This window comes from Ambystoma mexicanum, chromosome 4p (genome assembly GCF_040938575.1).
Source record: "Ambystoma mexicanum isolate Mex_15411 chromosome 4p, UKY_AmexF1_1, whole genome shotgun sequence".
In the NCBI taxonomy this organism is placed as follows: Eukaryota; Metazoa; Chordata; class Amphibia; order Caudata; family Ambystomatidae; genus Ambystoma; species Ambystoma mexicanum.
In genome coordinates this window covers 46,838,909-46,859,113 of record NC_090927.1, presented here as the reverse complement: position 1 = coordinate 46,859,113, position 20,205 = coordinate 46,838,909, and the positions used below count along the sequence as shown (strand labels likewise).

At 44.5% G+C, this 20,205-nt stretch overlaps 1 protein-coding gene across 1 annotated transcript in view; it reads left to right on the top strand.

Annotated features, from left to right (window-relative positions):
• The window catches only part of LOC138452965 (zinc finger protein 91-like), a 385,395-nt gene extending 370,179 nt beyond the window's left edge, over positions 1-15,216 (top strand). The window contains exon 7 of the mRNA XM_069605335.1: positions 8,545-15,216. Within this exon, the coding sequence (XP_069461436.1) occupies positions 8,545-9,501 (957 nt within the window). The 3' untranslated portion in view covers positions 9,502-15,216. The remainder of the gene's footprint in view (positions 1-8,544) is intronic.
• The last annotated feature ends 4,989 nt before the right edge of the window (positions 15,217-20,205 follow it).

Below are 20,205 nucleotides of genomic sequence, written 5' to 3'. Positions count from 1 at the left end.
TAATTTGTGGGAAGTAAATTTAGTCTAAGTCGCAGGATGAATCGTTTAAATTCTTTTGAGCTATATCTCGTTGGGTAACAGGGAGTATTAGATAAGACACTCTGGTGTGAAAATTCCCTATATTTAACGGTCAGGTTTAACCTGTCGACATTGTAACTCTTGTTGTGGCCCTTTTCCTTTATTAGGGTTTCAAAATTAGGTTTATCCATTAGCGTAGCCATATCAACATTTAGAAGAGTAGCCATTTCAAAAGCATCTTGGCTAAGATCTATCAGGTAATTGTTTTTATGCCCTGAAAGCATCTTTTCGCATAACAAATTCAAAATGTAATTTAAATTGTATTGCATAGGCATAAGTTTGATATAAAGAAGCAGCTGCTAAACCCCCCAAGTAATTATCAATGAGCATTGACCATATTCTAGTCATAACGGCTCGACTGGAATGGAGGAGGGAAGATTGATAATGGTTCGGAGGATTGTTGCCTCTTTTTTTTTTTTGTCTAAGCCTTTAACAAAGCGGTATGGAAGAACCGATAGTCTGTATATTATACTCGGGACTATGCTAGTGCGATAGATTTCCAATGGGGCTTGTACATTACCCTCCTCTTAACAATAAATTGCTAATCCACCATCCATTTTTCCATGCCTTAATCAAGGTGGCATCCATATAATAATTCTTCATGGGATCACATATCGAGAAGCCCAAATATTTGTATTCCTTCACCGTTTCAGTTTTTGGCTGCCAAGTCTCCAGGTCATTGGGGGTTTCCTTTTGGTTTTACCCCCTCAGTCCATGATCTTAATTTTACCAATATTTATTTGCATTTTGTTTACCCTAGCTTAATCAGTGAGAGCATTTATTGAAGTCCTATCGGCGTCTTATTTAAAAGGATTGTGTCGTCTGCATATGTAATACAGACAATTTCCTCTCTGTTTATTTTTGGTGGAGAATTTCTGCCCAGTCCTATCTAAACTTGTATGTCAGAGGTAAACAAATGATAAAGTATAGGCGCTAGTGCACAACCTTGTTTCAACCCCCTCGTGGTCAAGATGGGACTGGAATAAGATCCCGATTGACTCAAACGAATTGAAACCATGTCTGAATAAAATGTTTATATGGTACAAGAGAAGTTGGTCAATCTCCCATTTAGTTTTTCCTAGAGCAAGGGGCATAGGATCATGTTGAAAGCCTTGCTAAAGTCGACATAACACCAACATAATTGGCTATTATTCACTTTTTTTGTTTCTTCTATAATATATAGAATGAGCGATACATTGGGGATTGAATTATAGCCTTTGCGAAAGCCCATCTGCAGGGGGCTCATAATTTTACTTGCTTCGGCTCAACTGGTATGTTTTCGTCGCAAGAGAGTAGCAAAGAGTTTTTGGCTGGAGTCTATTATCGCCAAGAGACAGTTATTGATTGGATCCAGCCTGTCACCCTTCTTGTGTATTGGGACTAGGAGAGATTTATGCCATCTCCCCAATATTTACCCAGATTCCTCAAATTTGTCAAATAAATTCAACAATAACTTGGACCAGACAGCAGACTGTTCCTTGAAAGATGTGTTGGTTATACCATCAGGCCCTGGAGCAGCAGTAGGTTTCAGTATTATTATGGTGTTTAAAATATCATCCTGGTCGATTCCCAAAGGTTTTCGCTTAATCTGTGAATATGAGTGAGGGTGTATTTGGGGCCAATATAAAGTTCTTCGATGTGGGCCTTCCAACAGGTCTCACACTGGATTTATTTCAGGTGGATTTCCGAACTTTTAGAAATGATAAAATTTAGACCAGAAACTTTTGCTGTCATTGCCCCTTAGCCAGCCAGCCAGTAGCTTCCAGTTTCCATTGTGCAAAGAATGTTTGTGCTGTCTCGTCTATATGCCATAGTCAGTCTAGTGGTGATCATCCTTTTCTCGAATTCGTCCCGGTCAGGATTTGCCCTTAGTTTGCGTTTGGCTCTATTTAATTTCTTTTTTTTTGTTGTTGATAATTATATCAAAGGGCCCATTTATCGTAGTTTGTTTCTTTAGAAGATGGTGGGTACCATCTTGCTGTAACCTGTTGTCCAGACTCTTTATCATAGTTTCACGGTCCTTGTTGCATTTTTCGAGCCATTGTAGGGACCTATCCTAATTTTCTCGTAAGAGGATTTCCAAGTCCTTTATTAGGCCCGGTCTCCATTTTATGTGATTACCACTCAAATTAACCTCCAGATTCTGTCTTTGGTGTTTTTTCCGCCTTAATGTCGGCATATTAACCTTCCATGAGAGAATGCAGTGGTCACTAATGTCAGTGGAGCGAATCTCCACCGGTCCACACTTGGTCACCACCACATTGCTGCTGGTAATTAAATAGTCACTATGAGATCTGGAGCTACCATTGCTCCAGGCGTATATAAGGATCCCAGTTTCATCATCTCTATATTGAATAAATACAAGATTATACATTCTCACAAAAACTTTCCATCGATTAAGCATATGGTTGGCTTGAGCCATTTTGTGATGAAAACTGCTAACATGAAAATAACCCTCAATTATGATAGCGCCACCAGGGTGGGATTCTAGCCAAGTAGTAAATGCCTCACCCATGATTTTACATATAGTGGGGGGTATATTTTATACTTGGTGGATCGTAAATATTGGCAATTAAGATCACATCAGCAGTATTCTCATTTGAGGAAAAAATGGCAAACATTACATATGGGGTGGCTCGTGTGTTAAAGTAGGGGAGCAGGGTATAGTTCAACCTTGCCCCTATTGCTAGCCCGCCACTTGGTCGCCCTATCGCTGCAGGGATAGTCAAACTGTGAAGAGTCTTATAGTCATCAATAATGAATCTTTGTGTAGCCCAGGTCTCTTGCAATAGACAACATCCTGGTCAAGGAGTAAGGCCACCCCCATAGGTCAGGAGAAGAGTGAGCGATGTCCCCTTGTATTCCAAGAAATCCGTTTCATATGATTTTGTAGTTCAGGATGTCAGTTTTTAGTTAGCACAAGATGTTCTTGGACCCAATTTACGATATATTTCTGGTTAATCGATTGGGGTAGATTTGCCTACTGAAATGCACGTAGGGTTGCTAGTTCGGAAGGCTCAGTGGCTTTAAGTCCTGCAACGTTTTGTAGAGGGTTTCCTCTCCTGTGATAGAGCCTGTACCCTAGAATTCCTGCAGATGGTGAGCTACAAGCCCAGGACATTTAATGCTTCTGCATTTGTTTTTAAAAGAGCAACGATCAAAGGAGTTAAAAATTCTATTAGAGGCCAATTTGTAGGGCGTCCAACGGGCGGTAGTTCAATCCTCAGTATATCTGTGGAGCATAGCAGGTTTAGTTGATGAACGTGTTTGAAAATTATTAGGAGATGTGAACGGTTTAGGAAAGGGCTATAATTGGTAGGTTGCAGTTCCTCCAAAACCGTCCACTTTCCCAAATCAGAATTCTTTTCCAATAGCTGCGCAAAGTTATTTGTGGTCGATATCATGGTTGTGTTTTGGGCATCCTTTTGTTTGTGTGATTGGGCTCGAGCATGGAATTCTGGACTGATCAGAAATTTGAACAGTAGAAGTAATAGATTTTATGTGATTGATTTTTGGCTCTTCTTTGCCTAGCAATGTAGACTTGGCTAAAGACGGTTGCATTGATGTAGGGTTCGGCCTCTGCAGCCAGGCTGATCGAGTAGTGCCATCTAGTAAAATATTTGAGGATAGCCGTTTCGCCAAAATATTGGGGATACGTTTTCCTCATATATCTGGTCCTGTTTCTATCTAAGGGGAAAGTCCCCTTGAGATTGTGTTGTCTTTGGCATGTTTCTTTGCTAGTGTGGCCACTATATTTCTTTTGTTACAATTGTATATTGCATCCTTAGGTTTTACTCACCTGGTGTAAATGTGTGTTATGACAAAAGTAGTTATAGGGTTTTACTGCACCTAGGATAAGTGTTTCACTATTCACCAAAAGTATATTGTCCAGTTGACTGTTTATTTGATTTGTTCCAAGAGTCACTGTACAACTGGAAGGGCCTACTGCCCTTGTATTACTGAATGTAATCTGAAAGTAACCATTGGTATTTTACTCCCAAAGAATAGGCTTGACCTATACTAAATGTGTATAACAAGGTTTTGACTTGCTTAGAACTACTTTTAGGTGTTCTAAATAAGGTCTATACTTGGGTCTGTGAATTTCAAGTATAGTGTTGTGTTTTTATACTGTGATTTCATATAATGTGTTAGTACTTACTTAGCCCTAGATTTATCTGGGCCTACATGTATTTAAATAAATCCTTTATTTTTACAATACATAGTGTTTCAGTGTTTCTTGGATCATTTGTATTACAATTTCACTTGTACTGTGTCTACTGCCCTCTCTCCCTCCTAAAATAAGCCTGGCTGCTCTGTCTACGCTACCCTGAACTCAGGTCGTACAGCCTTATAATAAGAGTGGAGTCTTGTACTAGTGTTGAATGGTTTTTCTAAGCCCTTAGTTGGACTTCAGAAAAACTGTCCTAACGGGCCCCAGGCAGAAAACATCAACACTAAGCTTCACAATGCAGACTGAAGACAATTGTGGCACAAAGGCCTGTGATGGCTCACATGAGAATGAGCCTCCCAGCCGGCCTGACTCTTGCCCATGGCATTGGACCATGCAAAGCGCATGTGTCGAACTGTGCTGCTGGTCTCTCCTCACCCCACCCCTCCACCTGCCCAGACTGGAAACCATGGCGGCTCCCAAGCTTGCGAATGTGGCAACAAGACTGAAATCCCCTGCCCCCAAGCACCAGTGGAGCAAGTGGGTCCTCAGGTAAGGCAGCGTTCTGACACCCAGTATATCCTCCATCTACAGATTTCTAAGACACATTTTATCATGTGTATCGGGTAAAAAACTGGCTTTAGTTACTGCACCATTACAGGGGTGTCTAGATACTAAAGGGGTGGAGCTTGTGGACAATAGTCACATGAGCAGTTGCCTAAAGCAAGGTTGCATCCTGGCCACTCTTTTTAATTTATTTTTGGCTGACATCAGAAATTATTTTAATAAGGCCTTAATTTCCACCCAAAAATGTAGGCAAAAACATCTTCAATGGTTGCGATACGCAAATGTTTATTTCACAGTACCAATAAGCTTGCAAAGAATGCTCATTTGTCTTCAGAAATGTTCCCAATTAATGACCCAATACCAACATCAATATAACCCATATATTGAGTTGTACTCTGTAAAAAGTAGTAATAACCAAGCTCTAAAATAATGTGGGTAAATCATGAGTCCGAAACAATAAACACCTCCCAGATTATGAATGGTCTGTGTGTGAAATTGCCAATCATCCTCAGGGCGGTGTGGACCAATCTGGCTCCCCCTCCCCCCTGCAAATATATATATATATATATATATATATATCTCTCTCTCTCTCTCTCTCTCTCTCTCTCTCTCTCTCTCTCTCTCTCTCTCTCTCTCTCTCTCTCTCTCTCACACACTCACACTCACACTCACACTCACACTCACACACACACTGGACACATTTATTCATGTACAGTAGTGTGCATGATAAAAACAGTACTAGCAAACCAAATTTGCAACCCTTATAACATGGGTGCAATCTACTGCAACATTACCAGCCCTTCTCGGTTCTATGCAAGCAATCTAATAACATGACCCAGTCCTACTGGGTCTCCAATGCTAATAAACTAGCGTGGCAAGCGTCAGCATTTCTCTCATCCCCCACTCACACAATGGCACTCTCTAATGAGACACTCCCTGCCTGATGAGTCTCCCCTTCAATCAGTGTGTCAAACCGTGATCTCCCAGTCTGCTCTCATCTCCTGAAATGCTTCCGAAATCGCTCTTGAAGTGCTTATAACTACTGCAAAGCCTCACTCCTGGTTATTGTGTCAAATGACGTACATACATCCCTATGATAACTCACAGCTAAGCATTTTCTCTTCTGCAAGCAAGCGTTTTCTAAAAGCAGGCAGCGCCATGAAGTCTGCACACGTGTGTCTTCTTTCTAAGTCACTGTGACATTTCAAGCAAGATGGAACCTCATTCAGAGCTGCACATCGTGTCGTTGCACGTGTGGCCTTCTTTCTCTTACAAAATCCGTAACATCCTCAGCTCTGTGTCAGCTAAAAGCTTCCTACCAAAAGCTCTGTGCAAAGGCCTCACTCCCTGCAGATTTCCCCCCTCCCTTTCTGCTGTCTGCGAACACAACCCAAGGTCGGATTAAGCCAGGCCGCATTCCTTCTACTAGAGCAAAAGCCAGCTCGCTCTGTCTGCCAAGATTCTGTTTACATTCATTGGGCCTCATTACGACCCAGGCGGTAAGTTACCGCCTGGGTCGTACCTTTACCACCATGGCGTAAACTACGTTTACGCCATGGTGGTTGGCGGACTTACCGCCCCATTCCGAGGTTGGCGGGGCGGTAAGTCCCCAATCCCCATTTACCCTTCTCCATTCCCATTTTTGCCCCATAGGGCATAATGGGAGTGGGGAAGGCGTTAATTACGCCACCGTAAATTACGGTGGCGTAATTAACAACATGGTCCCTTAGCGCCATGGATTTTAACACCTGCTAAAAGCAGGTGTTAAATCCTCCATGGCGCTAAGGGACCTCGGAATCAGGCGGTAAGGGTCGGCGCTGTTTACGCCGCCGTAAACCCCTTATCGCCTGGGTCCTAATGAGGCCCATTGTACCTTAACAAATCGTCCGTGGAACGAACAGCTTCCAGTGTCTCTCAGAATGGCTTAGAATGGCACAGTATGTCTGTTCAAGCACTACATAAAATGGATCAATGTTCATTTCTAAGTGAATATACATGTGTGTCTAATGCAAACATGGCAACATCATATCTAAACATGTCTAAGCAAGCCCTTCATATGACTGGGCCTTTTTCTCTAGCAAATGCATACGGACAGGCTTTCAATGCGGCATAACAAATGTGGATATAATGGCTATTTCTGTCTGAAATGATCTAATGACAACATAACAGGTCAGCATATATTCCCGACCAACATGTGGACGTTTGATAAAATGTACTGCAGCCACTTGACTGAAGTGCATAGAGGACACACTTTAGAGAATATCCCTTGGCTTGGGGAACGTCTCCTGCATGGAATATCTTTATCCAGAGTTTGGTATTAATACATGGGTTGCCAGGTAGAGCAAGAGCACTCTTATTTGGATATAAGAAATTGGGGAAACCCCAGTATATTTCTGAAATGGCTGAAAGAGGAACTCTGGGCGAACAAGTCAAGACTGGTACTGGGAGATCGCATTAAAATTCCAAACATTGAAAGTATTTCTAGAGTATGTAATGAAAAGGGAAGGGTGGGGTCACTAAGGCATCTGCACCACTTAGGGCTCTGCACAAAGACTGAATAAAATGCAGAGGAGATTTGTAGGGAAATGGGAGGATCTGAAAGGTGCAATATTCTGTCTTGGAGCTTTATTCCTTCATTTTGGCTATGTTACAACTTTGGTTTAGAATTTGAAGCCTTAAAGGCATGTGAAATATTTGTAAAACAATAAAAAAATCTATTTCAACAATCAATAAACTATAAATGCCTAATGTTACGTAGTCCTCTATGTTTAGAAAGATAATGTGTCCATTTCCTTTTACAGCTTTCTAAAGCCTGCACAGAAAAAGCAAAGGGTGGAGTAAGCTGCGGATTAAGAAAATTATTTCTGTTACTTAAAATCCGTATTCAGAGTGTCAAGGTAACCGGGAGAAGGAAATGCTTCTGAAAAGATAAAAATAAATACACGGGTGAGCAGAGACCCAAAGCAAGTTCGAATTCGGATAAAAATGTAATTCAAAAGTCAAAGCTTTTTATTTATAAAGATGGCAAATTGTAAAAACCATATCAATGCATTGAATTAGAAAACACTACATATCAATGTTGGATTCAGTAACCCTAACAAACATGTTAGTATGCTGATTAAGCATTAAGAGTCTCTGAGAACACCCACATAGGTGAAGTTATCAAAAACACAACCTGCATGGACTCAGAGGCGAAGAATCAGAGCTTCTAAAAAGAGCTTCCTTTGCACAATGGAGTTGTAAGGAAGAGTGCACTGTGCGATAAATATAGAGCATTCTCTACAAATGGCTGACCCTGTAATGTGGTGAACTTTGCTGTGGCATTCTTGCTAAACACAATCCAAGCTGGAGAAATGAAACCCCCAGAGAAACCTTGCCTGGACAATCAATGCCATAAAAGCTTCCGTCTGAAAACCCATCTCGCTCAAAATGAGAAAACCCGTGCAGGAGAAAATCCTCATCAGTACACAGAATGTCATAACAGTTTCAGTCAGAAAACATATCCAACTCAACACGAAAGGACCTGTACAGGAGTAAAACCTTATTGGTGCTCTGAATGTCAGAAATGCTTCAGTGACAAAAGCAGCCTAACTACCCATGAGAGAATCCATACAAGAACCAAACTGTTTCGGTGCTCCGAATGTCAGAAATGCTTCAGTGATAAAAGCAGCCTAACTACACATGAGAGAATCCATACAGGAGCCAAACCGTATCGGTGCTCTGCATGTCAGAAATGCTTCAGTCAGAAAAGCCACCTAACTACCCATGAGAGAAGCCACACAGGAGCCAAACCTTATCGGTGCTCTGAATGTCAGAAATGCTTCAGTCAGAAAGGCAAACTAACTATCCATGAGAGAAGCCACACAGGAGCCAAACCTTACCGGTGCTCTGAATGTCAGAAATGCTTCAGTGTGAAAAGCAGCCTAACCACCCATGAGAGAATCCACACAGGAGACAAACCTTATCAGTGCTCTGAATGTCAGAAATGCTTCAGTGAGAAAAGCAAGCTAACTACCCATGAGAGAATCCATACAGGAGCCAAACCGTATCGGTGCTCTGAATGTCAGAAATGCTTCAGTGATAAAAGCAGCCTAACTATCCATGAGAGAGGCCACACAGGAGCCAAACCGTATCGGTGCTCTGAATGTCAGAAATGCTTCCGTCAGAAAAGCAACCTAACTATCCATGAGAGAAGCCACACAGGAGCCAAACCTTATCAGTGCTCTGAATGTCAGAAATGCTTCAGTGTGAAAAGCAACCTAACAACCCATGAGAGAAGCCACACAGGTGCCAAACCTTATCAGTGCTATGAATGTCAGAAATGCTTCAGTGAGAAAAGCAACCTAACTACCCATGAGAGAAGCCACACAGGAGCAAAACCTTATTGGTGCTCTGAATGTCAGAAATGCTTCAGTGTGAAAAGCAGCCTAACTATCCATGAGAGAAGCCACACAGGAGCCAAACCTTATCGGTGCTCTGAATGTCAGAAATGCTTCAGTGTGAAAAGCAGCCTAACTATCCATGAGAGAATCCACACAGGAGCCAAACCTTATCAATGCTCAGAATGTCAGAAATGCTTCATTTTGAAAAGAAGCCTAACTACCCATGAGAGAAGTCACACAGGAGCTAAGCCAAACGTTATCAGTGCAATGTCAGACGTTCTTCAGTCAGAAAAGCAATCTAACTAATCCTGAGAGGAGCCATACAGGAGCCAAACCTTATTGTTGCGCTGAATGTCAGAAATGCTTGTCAGAAAAGCAGCCTAACTATACCTGATAGAAGCCACACAGCGAAACCCTTAGTCAGTGCAAAGAATGCTAGAACAACCTTCCCTTCCCCCTGCCTTTATAGGCTGTTACCAATCACTTCCCCACATTCATATCACCATAGTACTGGGACAAGGAAGAGGCGAATAGGAGTAGTACATACTAACTTGTCATTGCACCACTCTGGTACTGAGACGCGGAAGAGGCATGAGGACGGTTGCTAGGGTCAGGCATGTCCCAATAACTATGGTCAGGCAACATCTACAACCTCTTAAATGGTTGCAGGTGTGTAAAAGGAGAAATCAGAAGCAGAGTGGAGGTTGAGATCCAGGTGGGCAGGAGAGTGTGGTAATCGGAGATGGAGCAGGCAGAACATGGGCCGGTGAAAAGGACGCGACTACTTTAGAGAAGCTAGAAAGACACTGAGGTCAGAGCGGGCCACAAAAGGGTTAGGAGTGGTGCAGAGCCCTATGCCGCGTGTTCCCCTTTGGGAGTGGGGAACACAGAGATCTGCTTGAGGCCACCGACTGCTGCAGGATAATATGAAGGAAGCAAGCGCTGCTCGCCGGAGCTCTCCAGGAGTGTGAGAGGAGCCAGTGAGAACCCGAGAGTGAAATCGGAGCACCTGGAGGAGCAGCCGCACACCGGTGAGTGATAGGGAAAGATCACTCATGCCGGGGTGCTCCAGGGGCATGTTGTGTGTAACAAAGGATGCCGGTCAAGTGAAATTGCATGGCAAATGGGTCTGGAGACTGAACGTGAACTATTGAATACCGAACAAGTTGCCATGCACATAATGAGTTTTGAATGCTGAACCGTGGAAAAGATATGAGTATATCGAATGACTGAAACAGCAGGTGATGTGCATTTGAGAACAACGTGAAACAAGTAAAAAGCATAATAATATTGGATAGTGTGAAAGCAAAGTGGTAACCAGGAGAAATATCACAAAGGAAAGTGTGCGAGAGTCACATGCTGGTAATTCAAGAAGCTGTTGAAGTGAAACGGAAACATATGTGGACTTGTGACACAGAAAGGAAACCTCTGTTGTCAAGGAAGTCCTATGAGAAAGAATGAACTGTTGCAAAATGCCAAGGGTTATCGTTTGTGCAACCTGTGATGGGTAGCCCGTGTGGTCCAACAATTGCGCCTAGACCGAGGAACCCTTACTTGGAGTAAACCAGGAGAAGTCAAAAGGCTGAGACTGGTCGGCATAAGATTGTTCAAGTGACATTAAGAAAAGGCAAACTAAGCAAGTTGATTTTGACTGTGAATTTGAAGCCAAAAGTGCTGCCTACTTGGCGGAAGGGCACGCTGAGACCCAGTTTGTGAAACTGGGTTGAACTTGGGGAAGGGAACCCCAAGACCATTTTGTGGAACTGTGTTGAACTTTGGGAAGGGAGCCTAGAGTAAGCCAGCAGTTGGAAGAAGCTCAGAACATTTGTTTGAACACTATTCCTTTGGCTGCTGATATCCCTACACATTGTTTAGCTTTAGTTGTGAGGGCAAGTATAGGTTTTGGGCACACAGACTTTTAAGTTGCACTTACTGACTCCGATTATCCTTAGTTTATTTAGGTAGGGAAATCCCACCTTGCTGTTGGAGGTAAATCTTCCACTTTACCTCCAAATGTATGATTCATCGGTTTGTGAAAACCGGTAATTCCGTTACCACACAAAAAGTCTATAATAAATTAAAACGAGCCTATCCCTCCATTTCAAGTAACAAGTGTGTAATGGGAAATAAAGAAAAGGTAGTGTCACAAAAGAAATGTCAGAATGTCTTAAGTAATGTAAGGGTGGCATGGTAACACAAGTATGACACTGACAAAAAAGGTACAATTTGTAAAACCTTTAATTTCTCGGGGGTTTGGAAAAACTCCTACTTTGCCCTATAGCTGAAATGGAAGTAGTCTCTACTATCAAATAATAAAGAAAACACAGTCCTAGTCAGTCTCTGTCAAATCAAAATGGCCTATACTAACAAAACCTAATGCCTGCACTATCCCTTATACAAAAAGTGTGTAAAGGGGAATATGTATGCCTTTCTCTACCTCAACTTCCCATAAAGACCATCTGCTGTGCTGGGCAGCCCTGCATTCAGCCCTCCACCTCCCCACGCAATTGGCTGCATTTGCGGTAAGGCTCTTCTTAGTGGGGCTATTGTGGATGTACACTGTGGTGCTTTTGAAACTGTAGCTGCTTTTTGAAATCTTGGCCTAATATCATTGTGAGCACTGCCCTCATTGCGTGCAACACCTGCCTGGAAGTTTCTTTGTTTGTTTCACCTGTTGGGCTCCGTATTGAATCCCTCGTGCTACTTGCCCTGATTCATCGTGGCCTTTTATCATGGCTTTAGCCTGAAGCTCTGCCTTCCTTTCTTGGCCTGTCCCCCCCCCCCTTCTGATTGGCTGGCTTGGTCCTTTTCCAGCCAATACCAACAACCGGTAGGCGGGAGCTGGGCCATAGCACTAAGGCCCTGAATGAAGGCCCCTGTCTGCTCCCTGTCTGCTGCCTGTACGCTGTAACTCTGCACCCCCTCGACTGAGCTTTCATGAGGCACCTCAAAGGGACCTGGACTTCCATGACTTTCTCCACCTCCTTGACAATGGGTTAGCTCTACCCTACTGAACACACTCCTACCCCTTTGCCTTTTCCTCCTTCTCCATCTCACCTTGTCTTCCACGCCTACAGTCTGTGTTTGCACAGTGCTTACAACCATTGCTAACATTTTTCGTTTATCATTTTTGATTCTAGCTGTGTTTTAAATCTAACAACTGTGTTTGGGTAACCGGGCATCAGAGCGCTTAATACAAAGGAAATTAATTGAATGGAAAATTCTTCCCAGTCCGATTGGTATGACAAGACTGCTGCTATCCCATCAGATCATAGGTAACCCATAACCTATCAAAAAGTGACTAAACAATCTTGTGATCTGTGGAGAAAGCGCTGTCAAACACAATGTTGATGAGCAGTAATTCAAAGATTATTCAACATGATGTATCGTATCTGATAGTTCATTTATTGATTCTTCATTCGAGGGCCCATACTGTGCCAACATGTGTTTCGGCCATTTAGGTCCTTTTCAAGGCAGGGCCTGACTAACAATGTTCACATTTTGAAAGATTAAATCATGGTAGATGGGTCAGGATCAGACCAAAAAGCATAATGTAGGACCATGCATGATTTAAGAAAACCGATGAGGGCAGAGAAGATACAGAAATATTCCGTTTACAACATTTAAGAACACATATCCTCATATGTCAGAAAAGAAGATAAATAAAAGTTAAATGGTCAGAAATGTACATACAAGAAAATATACGTTATGCCATTTGTGCAAAAAATACCACAAAAAAGAGGAAAAAGAGAAAAAACAAACAGAAAAAATGAAAGTAAACAAAAACCACTCATTAGACTAATTTGTCTTACTAGCACATTTGTGACAATATATTCTGCCTCTTGGGATACCCATTGCACCACTTTGTTGTTTGAATCGTCAAGTGTAACTCCAGAAGTACCCCGAAGTGCAACCAAAAAAGGGGATAGAGCCAAAGTGGGAGTGAGTGGGTTGGAGCCCTATTCCAAATAACTCCAATAGTGAGCATGCTCATTAGGTTGTCCCTGAATACTAAAAGAAATCCTTCTTTGATGGCCCCTAGAGAGGCATGCATGTGGTAATCTTAGCTAAAAGATAGGGTGTACATGTGTACATCTGCAATTTTGAAACACTTAAGATTTAGTCAATTGTGACTTACTGTTAGGGAGAATTCTCTGAAAAGGCTAATTTCCCAAACCTAGTGAGTCCCCAGCAGCTTTGCTGGATTTTTGGGGTTTATTTTTCTCTCCTGCTAAGAGTGAGATTCTTTTACTCCCACTCTTAGACATGATTTGAGGTGTTCCTTTGACTTTGTATGTTTTTTATGGGCTATGGGGTCTTTTACCCCATAGGGTTTCATATGTTTTTGGTATGTGTGTTACACAGCACCCTCCGTGCCGTAACACAGGGGTATCATAGTGACTCCCCATTATAGACTCCATACCCTGGGACTGACTACTGTCTCCCAGGGCATGTAAAGTCACCATTGGCTTTACTAGTCTTAAATTGTGAACAGAACCAGTACAAACCATCATATTGTGGACGTACTGGTCGGGGCAATTCTATTACCCCGGGGTCTGTTCGAGGGGGCACTGTCCAGTCCCCCCCGACCGAGTTTTGGCTGGTGGCAGTGGATACTACTTTTTATATTCAACCGCAAATATATCCCTATGGGATTTTCCCATTGTTCGAGGCTACCACTTTTTAATATGAACATACCGCCGGTTTATTAAATTAATATAAAATCGCCGGTTGGTATATTTTGCTGAAACTCGGTTCCAAAATGGCGTTTGTGTTCGCTTCTGTGACTCCAACCCAAGTCAAGACCTTTGTTCCACCTTTTTGGCGGGCTTCTCCACATAAGCCCTCCAAGTGATGCCACTCTGTCTAGGGTACTTAGGAGGGGTGGAGGGGGGTTTAGGCACCCTGGACTGAGTTGCCTTGGCAACTCAAGTTGCACTCTGTCCTGATTGGCCCAGTGGTGAGCTGGCCGGCTCACCACTTAGCATGTTTGAGTGACAGCTAGGCTGAGTGAATGGGGGTTTGCTGCATAAAAGCAGGGCTTTGGGGACTGGAACTTTAGAAGTCGCCACAGGACCTAAAGAATCTGAAGTGGGAGAAGTTGTGCCGTCCTGCTACGACAACAGCACCGGTGGAGCCCTGCTAAACCGTCTCACCACTTCCCGACGACAGAGGAGATCTCCAGTCTGGAGAGTCTTCTTCCTTTGACTGGTGGGGATAACCAGTTTTGCCTTCTTTTTTGCCTTCCCGGGTCATCTCGTGGCCGCCTTGACTGTGCCAAGCACCCCGGCAACCGGAATACCACGGTTTACCACTACTGCAAATAAAAGGGTAGTACTTTTAACCGGAGAACTCCGTGGCTGGTTTCTTCCCTGGCAGTGCAACGACCTTCATCTTTCCTCCACGTCGAGACCTCCTCTTCCTCTGGACGAAACACCGACTTGCACCCGCTGCCAGAAACAACTGCCCCCGCTGGATCGTTCTTCCCATTTCAGGTACTCTGTCCCGCCTGGCTTCCCTTGCGACAGATTGCTCGGGGTGACAGTAAAGCCTCGACTTTCTAACCTGGGTTAGCCTGGGACACGTTAACTACACTTTTCTGACTTGATCTCATTCTTTTTGAACTATCTACAAAGACTCTTTGGGCATAACCCCACTGTGTGATCCTGGACACATTTCGCTTGCTTTCTCTAAGAGTGGGCCTGGCATTTTAACTTCCTTGCTCTCCAGTAGACTCTGCCTATCCTGCCTGACTGTGGTTCATTTAAAAGTATTGAAATTGTGTGCTTTCATAACTCTGCCTTTTTTCCTCCCTTTTTATATAACTTGTTAGAGTGCCATCTTAGGTTAAGCGCTCACCTCTGTCTGAAAATAAGTGGTGTTTCTCACTAAGACTTGTCTAACAAGTAATCAGGGTTGTGTATATATAATAGTGACTGTGTTGAATTTACTTACCTTTTTGTGCAAGTGTAATTTACAACTGTGTCTTTTAAATAAATAATTATATACTTTTATACCAAAGCTCTAGTCAGTGTTTGCTTGTGCTACTGTGTCTCTGTACCTATTGTGTATGCTCTATATACGGCCTAACTCTTCTTGAGAGAAGTCTGACTGCTCAGCCACAGCTACCATGTAAATCTGGGTGGTACAGACTGCTACCAATTGGGTTTACTGCCAACCACCTGTAGTCTTAAATCTTTTGCAGTGGTCCCTAAGGGAACTGCACAGGTTTCTGCCTAACACTTACTTGCCTGCGTGAAAACATAAGGGCAAAAGTGTCTTATTTACCTTCCCTTGTCTGGGCGAAACCAGCTAAATATAATTAGGGTTGTTCCTAGTTGTGGTATGCTTTTGGCGCCTGATATTTCTGGTTTGTCTGGTAATGTGTGAGCACCTGAGTTTTAGGTGAAGATACGTAAGATTCATACAAAAGAAGAAAGAATTGGACATTTTTAGAGCACTTCCTCTAGTCCGCCTATGTTTAGGAAGATTATATTAGACTTAAAAGATATTGGATATACTGTATTCGCTTACTGTTACTGGCAGGGATTCCTGAACGTTTGTTGCATTCCATACATACGAGTGTGTCAAACGCTAATATGTCTTCCTTGGCTTTCCAAAATAATGTACCCGCTTAAAGAAGCTGCAAATATTGGTCTGTACAAAAAAGAGAGAAGGCAGAAATAAACCCGCAATCACCTCTGTCCGGGCAATTTGTATATAAAGTAATTTAAAAAGATGATATGAGTCAATTCCCCAACACGGGAGTGCGTCTAATTAACTGGAGCCTAGTGGCATGAAACGTTACTGGCTCCAATGCCTGCCATCTAGTTCACTTGAAAGCGAGCTGAGTGTCGTCCACATAGCACTGAAAGTTGGAGCAGAGAGCAGCAATGCGGTGGACGATAGGTGCCAGGTATTGGATGAACAACCAGGGAGAAAGGTTAGACCCCTGGGGAACACCACAGGTAGAGAGAGAGCGAGATAGAGACGAGGAAGGACCAAAGTTGGACCTGGGAGGGTCAGTCCAAGAGGAAAGGAGTCAGCCAGGCCAGCGCCTGATCAGTGATACCCAGGTTATCACGGAGCCGGTTGAGCAGGATGGCATGGTTGACCATGTGAAAGGCAGAAGAGGGATCAAGTAAGATGAGGACAGAGAGGAGATTAGCATCAAGGTTGGAGAGCAGGTCTTTATGGATGTTCAGGAGAGTAGTTTCCTTGCTTCTGGCTGCTCTGAAGCCAGACTGATGGTCATGGAGACACATATTCAGTGTGAAGATTAAGTTGGGAGATGTCCAGCTTTTCCAGGAGTTTGCCCAGGAAAGGAGTGATGGAGATCGGGCGATAGTTAGCCGGACAGGAGGAGTCGGCTGATGTTTTCTTGAGAAGTGGGAGCACAAGAGAGTGCTTCAGTTCAGGGGGGAAGGGAAGGTTGCAGTGGCGAAAAAGTGGTTGCAGAATTAGGCGAATGCTCGATTGAGGGTTTCAATGTGGTCCTTGATGGTTTTGGAAGAACAGGGAAGAACCTGTTTTGATGAGGCTTTCATAGATCGGCCTTGTCTAGAAACATCGTCGGGGGGTGAAGAGAGGTGGGGGTGGCCACAGGGGGATGCAGGAGGAGGAGAGAGTGGAGGGAGAAGCAGGAGAGGACGAGAGGGTGGACAGGATGTCCTGGGTTTTAGAGATGAAAGGAGAAGCCAGGGCTGTGCAGAGGGCCTCGGAGGGGACAGGAGAGATAGATACTGTGGCAGGATTGGCCCGCTCCTTGCAGATTTTAAAGAGTTCGGCCGAATTGTTAGATGCCACAGAGACACAGGCTTGGATGTGAGCGCTCTTCTTAGTGAGGACAGAGAGTTGGTATTGCCTTTGGAGCAGGCGACACACCAGTTTGTCAGAGGATGTACAAGATACCAACCATTTCCTCTCAGCCACCCTACACTTGCCTTTAAGGGTGACGAGGTCTGAGTCGTACCAGGAGTTGCACTTGGCTTTAGGCTTAATGCGGATCCTCATGACAGGGGCAAGTACATCAAGAGTGTCAGAGATAGCAGAGCTGAGCATGGAAAGGGCTGTGTCAGGGTGTAAGTCAGCCAGAGGTGCAGGAGGGGGAGAGAAAAAGGTGGCAAATGCCTCAACTGACACGCACTTCATGGGTCGAAATGACTGCAAAGGTGGGTGGCATTGTGGGGGTTGGCTTGGCCTGACGGGGTAGAGAGAGAGAGAGAGAGAGATGAGAGGAGAGGAGAGGAGAGGAGAGGAGAAAGTGGTCACTCCAGGAGAGAGCAGTGGTGAGAGGGTTAGAGAGGGGGAGGTTTGAAAAGATCAGAACATCAAGAGTGTGCCCTGCAGAGTGAGTCAGGCCAGAGGGAAGAATAGAGAGAGAGAGAGAGAGAGAGAGAAAGTCACAAAGGTCACGAAAGAGTCCTGTGGTGGGACCGGAAGCATGCATGTGGATGTTTAAGTCTCCAAGGAGGAGGAGTTGAGTGGTTGAGGCCACGAGGGAGGAAGAGAGTTCAGCCCACTCAGAGAGGAAGGAGGTGATCTGACCAGGTGGCCAGTAGATATGGCTGGTAGATAGTAGCCTCTGTGAAACAGTGGCCAGGAGAGAGAGAAAGCCTACAGACCAGGCATTTGAAGGAGGAGTAGGCCTGCATAGGATTGATTGAGGCAGGAATCCACTCCGGGAAGATCAAGGCTACACCCCCACCGGAATGGTTGGATCTGGGCGCGGAGAGGATCTTGTAACCATCAGGGAGGAGAGTGTCAAAGCTTGTGATGGAGCTGGCCGTGAACAATGTCTTGGTGAGACTAAGGATATCAAGGTCAAGTTCCTCCAGGAGACGGCAGATGTCAGAGGAGTGTTTGAAAGCTGAGCGAGAGTTAAGAGTTGCGAGGTGGAGAGGGGTTGCCATCCTTGAAAGACTTCCAGGGAGGGGTACAAATCAGAGGTACTCCCTCCCTGTGGAAGTGTAGATGGAGCCAGAGGGTGGGCAGAGGAGGTAGGAGGAGAGGGCAAGGTAGCCAAGGAGGAGGAAGAGGGTTCCAGAGAAGTGGCAGAGGGGGGAGGCAAGGAAGCCAAAGAAGGGAGAGAAGGGACAGCGGGAGAGGAAAGGACATTGCTAAGGTGCGGGAATTGTCTATCAAAGACGTGGAGGTTGGCCTGGGGGCCTTGGACAAAGATGGTGCCATTCAGGTAAACATTAATGATGACCTTCGAGGAGTGGACGGAAGCCAGGAGGGCCTCCCACCGGGTGCCACCATTAATGGGTGAAGAAGAGAGAGCACAGAGACCATATGAAGAGTCCATAGGTCTGGCGAAGGAACGACAAAGAGGATGTCGGTGAGGGTGTGTCTTGGGGAAGCGCTGGTGTTGGTATCGGCGATGGGGAGGCCTGGGTTGGAGACCGGAATATCCTTTTTGAACTTCTTCCTACCAGACTTAGTGAGAAGGGTAGGATAGTCAATAGAAAAGCAGTTGGAGAAGATAGGCGAAACGGAGAGCACCATAGATGATGCGGAGGAGGGGGAAGAGGAGAAATGAGAATGGTGTGGTTGGGGAGTGAGAGAAGAACAGAAGAGGTGGGGGAGACACGGGGAAGAACTCATGGGGGAGCAAGCAGAAGGGACGGAACAAGACAAGAACAAATGGTGAATAGATAAACTAAACTGAACTTGATGGAGGGCTAGGGAGAGAGCACAAAAGAACACAAGGCAGTATGATAAACAACAACCAGGTTAGCAGGGCAACGAGAAACCAGAGCAGTAAATGAAAGAGAACCTGGAGGAAGGAAGAGCACAGCAGTACAAAAGACAATTCACAGCAAAAAACAGAACAGATGGCAGAAGGAGACCTAGAAGAGGGAAAAACCAAAAGAACAACGCTGAACACACAGCCAGTCACAGCAAAAACACAGGATGGTTGACGAGGGACATAGAAGATTGAAGAGAGCAACAGAAACACAGCAATTTGAGCAAAACGGAGCAGTAGATGAAGAAACCATAGAGGGAGGAGAGCACAGCAGACACAGAGCAAAACACAAAATACAGAGAAGTGGCAGGGGGAGGGGGAGGTAAAGGGCCAGCAGGGAAGCAAGGAAGCAAGGATGCTCGGGGGGGGGGGTACGTGCGTATTTGCGAGCTGGAGAGGGAAGTGTGTGAGGAAAAGGTGGTCAAGGGATTGTGAGGGGACACGCGTGCAGAGGATGTGGGGTGCAAGCAACCAAGGATGGTGGGTGCGAGGAACCAACGCAATTGAGGCTGGGAAAAGGGAGGGGGATAGGCTGGAAGGGGAACTAAAGCAGGAGTGAGAGGGTACAGCACAGGTAGGGAGCGACAGGGAAGGGGTGAACACAGCAGGGGCCCGGGCAGAGGCAAGGGTTGCAGGGGACGTGATAGGGGACAGCGTTGATGTTAGTTGTAAACTCTCTGTTTTAAATAATTGCTAATAAATCAGCAATTTGCCATCTCCTTGTGTTTGTCCGGTTATATGGACTCAGAATTTTTCTGGTGTAATCCCATTCAGTAACAGATGCACGTTTCCAAGGGCCATTAGCTCATGTGGTAGTATTGCGGATGGTTTCGATCTAAACTAATTTGACTTCAGAGTTTTGGACAATCGGCCATACTCTGCCATTAGCTGTAAGATCGTGGAGTTTTCTGTGGAGACCGGTCAATCGAAATAAACTTGCAAGAAAAACCGAGACGGTGGACAGGTCCCTCTTTGAAGAAATCCCTGCTCGGTTTCCACAGATGCTCCGGGGACGGAAGGCGTGTACATAGGCCTGTTAATTCCACATGAAGGAAAGAAAGTGACACCTGAGAAAGCAGAGTTTATCATGAAAACACCAAAACCAAATACAATGAGGCAAATGCAGCAATTTCTAACCTTATGCAATTATTGTAGGGCCTGGGTGTTTGAATACAGCACATAAACAAAACCACTTTTGCAAGCACTTAAAAAAGCACAAGTTGGTAACTTGTTTGGTTTATCAAAACCTTTACAATGTTTTT